We start from the raw sequence: 2,841 nt of genomic DNA on the forward strand, positions 1-2,841 counted from the left end.
TAACTGTAAACCAACCAGAATAACTGTAAACTAACTGTAAATTAACTAAACTAACTGTAAACCAACCAGAATAACTGTAAACTAACTGTAAATTAACTAAACTAACTGTAAACCAACCAGAATAACTGTAAACTAACTGTAAATTAACTAAACTAACTGTAAACCAACCAGAATAACTGTAAACTAACTGTAAATTAACTAAACTAACTGTAAACCAACCAGAATAACTGTAAACTAACTGTAAATTAACTAAACTAACTGTAAACCAACCAGAATAACTGTAAACTAACTGTAAATTAACTAAACTAACTGTAAACCAACCAGAATAACTGTAAACTAACTGTAAATTAACTAAACTAACTGTAAACCAACCAGAATAACTGTAAACTAACTGTAAATTAACTAAACTAACTGTAAACCAACCAGAATAACTGTAAACTAACTGTAAACCAACTGTAAACCAACTGTAAACTAACTGTAAACCAACTGTAAACCAACTGTAAACTAACTGTAAACCAACCATAGACTAATTGTAAACTAACTGTAAACTAACTGTAAACTAACTGTAAACCAACTGTAATCCAACCATAGACCAATTGTAAACTAACTGTAAATTAACTGAACTAACTGTAAACTAACCAGAATAACTGTAAACTAATGGTAAATTAACTAAACTAACTGTAAACTAACAGTAAACTAACTGTAAACTAACTGTAAACCAACTGTAAACCAACTGTAAACTAACTGTAAACCAACTGTAAACCAACTGTAAACTAACTGTAAACCAACCATAGACAAATTGTAAACTAACTGTAAATTAACTAAACTAACTGTAAACTAACTAAACTAACTATGAACTAGCCATATCTTAACCAAAATATAACCGTAACTTACACAAAATCTGTGAACTGTAAACCAACCAGAATAACTGTAAACTAACTGTAAACTAACTGTAAATTAATTAAACTAACTGTAAACTACCTCTATCTATGCCTGTCCATGACTTGGGCTCCTTGGAGCCTGGTGGTGCTACAGCCATCTGTCCTGGGGCAGATATATCGGACCCTCCCTCCCTCCATGGGTCTCGGGGGGAACGGACAGGCCCACTGGGTCCAGCAGTTGTTCAGGGGGATGTCCGGCCCTCGTCCAGACTGATGAGTGACTCTGCTGCTGTGGAGGTTTGGCTGTCTGCTGCTCTCCACCCTGGACTGAAGGGTTGTGCAGTTGTTCCTGCGGTGGCACCGCTGGGGGCTTTGTGCTTGGGGTCCCTCTTGGTGCCTTTGGCTCTGGTCTCCCTCATGTCTGGCTCAGGCCTTAGGGGTCAGATCTGTGGGTCTCCACAGTCACTATTAAACATTCCTATGGAGAAAACAAGCATGTTCACACCCACACACACACACACATATGTCTACCTATACATATGGGGACATTCCATTGACTTCCATTACATTTCTACAGCCTAACCCTGACCACCAACCCTAACCTAACCTCACAGGTACCTACCTGACCCTAACCCTAACCTAACCCTAACCAAAAAATCTTTAAACCAACAGCAAACAAACCATAACTTAAACTAACCATCAGCTAACTATAATCTAAGCTAATCCTAAGCTAACCTGTGTTGCAGTGAAACAGATGACAGCAGCAGTTTACCTGTGGCAGAAAAGTCAGACAGCAGCCCATCAGTCAGGAAACCCTCCATCCACCTGAACCTGCCTGACTTCCAGGATGCATCCACAGGTCTGGTCCTCCAGTCTTCTGATCCCAGCAGAACCTGTTCAGACTGCAGAATGGTTTTAGACCATTGATGGGATCATGTTTTATTTACATCACAGACTCACTTTGTTCCTCAGCTGGAAGATGTTCTTCTCTATCACCCCCAGGTTCCCTCACCCCTCCCTCAGTGGCAGCGTCGCGCCTGGAGGCGGCGCTGTCAGAGGTGTCAGACGTCAGCTCTACCCGCCGCCAAGGCCCCGCCTACATCTGGACCACGCTGGAACACATTTGGCTGCAGGCTGGTGGGACAGCAGAGCACAGAATATAAATTATTTCATTATTGTTTTACACTGGATGTAGAAACTGATCAGAGCTGGAATCAGACCTGTCTGTTGGTCTTCAGGTCTGCAGGTCTMCAGGTCTTCAGGTCTMCAGGTCTGCAGGTCTTCAGGTCTGCAGGTCTGTTGGTCTGTTGGTCTGCAGGTCTGTTGGTCTTCAGGTCTGCAGGTCTGTTGGTCTGCAGGTCTGCAGGTCTGTTGATCTTCAGGTCTGCAGGTCTTCAGGTCTGCAGGTCTGTTGGTCTGCAGGTCTTCAGGTCTGCAGGTCTTCAGGTCTGCAGGTCTTCAGGTCTGCAGGTCTGTTGGTCTGCAGGTCTTCAGGTCTGCAGGTCTGTTGGTCTGCAGGTCTTTAGGACTGCAGGTCTTTAGGTCTGCAGGTCTTTAGGACTGCAGGTCTTTAGGACTGCAGGTCTTTAGGTCTTTAGGTCTTTAGGTCTGCAGGTCTGCAGGTCTTCAGGTCTGCAGGTCTTTAGGTCTGCAGGTCTTTAGGACTGCAGGTCTTTAGGACTGCAGGTCTTTAGGTCTTTAGGACTGCAGGTCTGCAGGTCTGCAGGTCTTTAGGACTGCAGGTCTGCAGGTCTGTAGGTCTGCAGGTCTTTAGGACTGCAGGTCTGCAGGTCTGCTGGTCTGCAGGTCTTTAGGTCTGCAGGTCTGCAGGTCTTTAAGTCTGCAGGTCTTTAGGACTGCAGGTCTTTAGGTCTGCAGGTCTTTAGGACTGCAGGTCTGCAGGTCTGCAGGTCTTCAGGTCTTCAGGACTGCAGGTCTTCAGGTCTTCAGGTCTTCAGGT

General features: G+C 44.2%; 1 protein-coding gene and 1 long non-coding RNA gene across 2 annotated transcripts in view; one reads left to right on the forward strand and one right to left on the reverse strand.

Annotated features, from left to right (window-relative positions):
* ttc7a (tetratricopeptide repeat domain 7A) overlaps positions 1 to 2,018 on the forward strand; it is a gene marked incomplete at both ends in the record, with an annotated part of 14,069 nt that extends 12,051 nt beyond the window's left edge. Inside the window, 2 exon segments of the mRNA XM_014021179.1 lie at positions 1,628 to 1,740; positions 1,884 to 2,018. Of these exon segments, the coding sequence (XP_013876633.1) occupies positions 1,628 to 1,740; positions 1,884 to 2,018 (248 nt within the window).
* On the reverse strand, positions 823 to 2,135 carry LOC106526549 (uncharacterized). The gene is made up of 4 exons (XR_001311268.1): positions 2,102 to 2,135; positions 1,842 to 2,015; positions 1,654 to 1,783; positions 823 to 1,359 (listed from the first exon to the last, which is right to left on the reverse strand). It is a non-coding gene; the product is annotated as an uncharacterized LOC106526549 (long non-coding RNA).
* Between the last annotated feature and the right edge of the window lie 706 nt (positions 2,136 to 2,841).

The sequence above is a fragment of the Austrofundulus limnaeus genome, unplaced genomic scaffold (genome assembly GCF_001266775.1).
Source record: "Austrofundulus limnaeus strain Quisiro unplaced genomic scaffold, Austrofundulus_limnaeus-1.0 Scaffold280, whole genome shotgun sequence".
NCBI classification, from domain to species: Eukaryota; Metazoa; Chordata; class Actinopteri; order Cyprinodontiformes; family Rivulidae; genus Austrofundulus; species Austrofundulus limnaeus.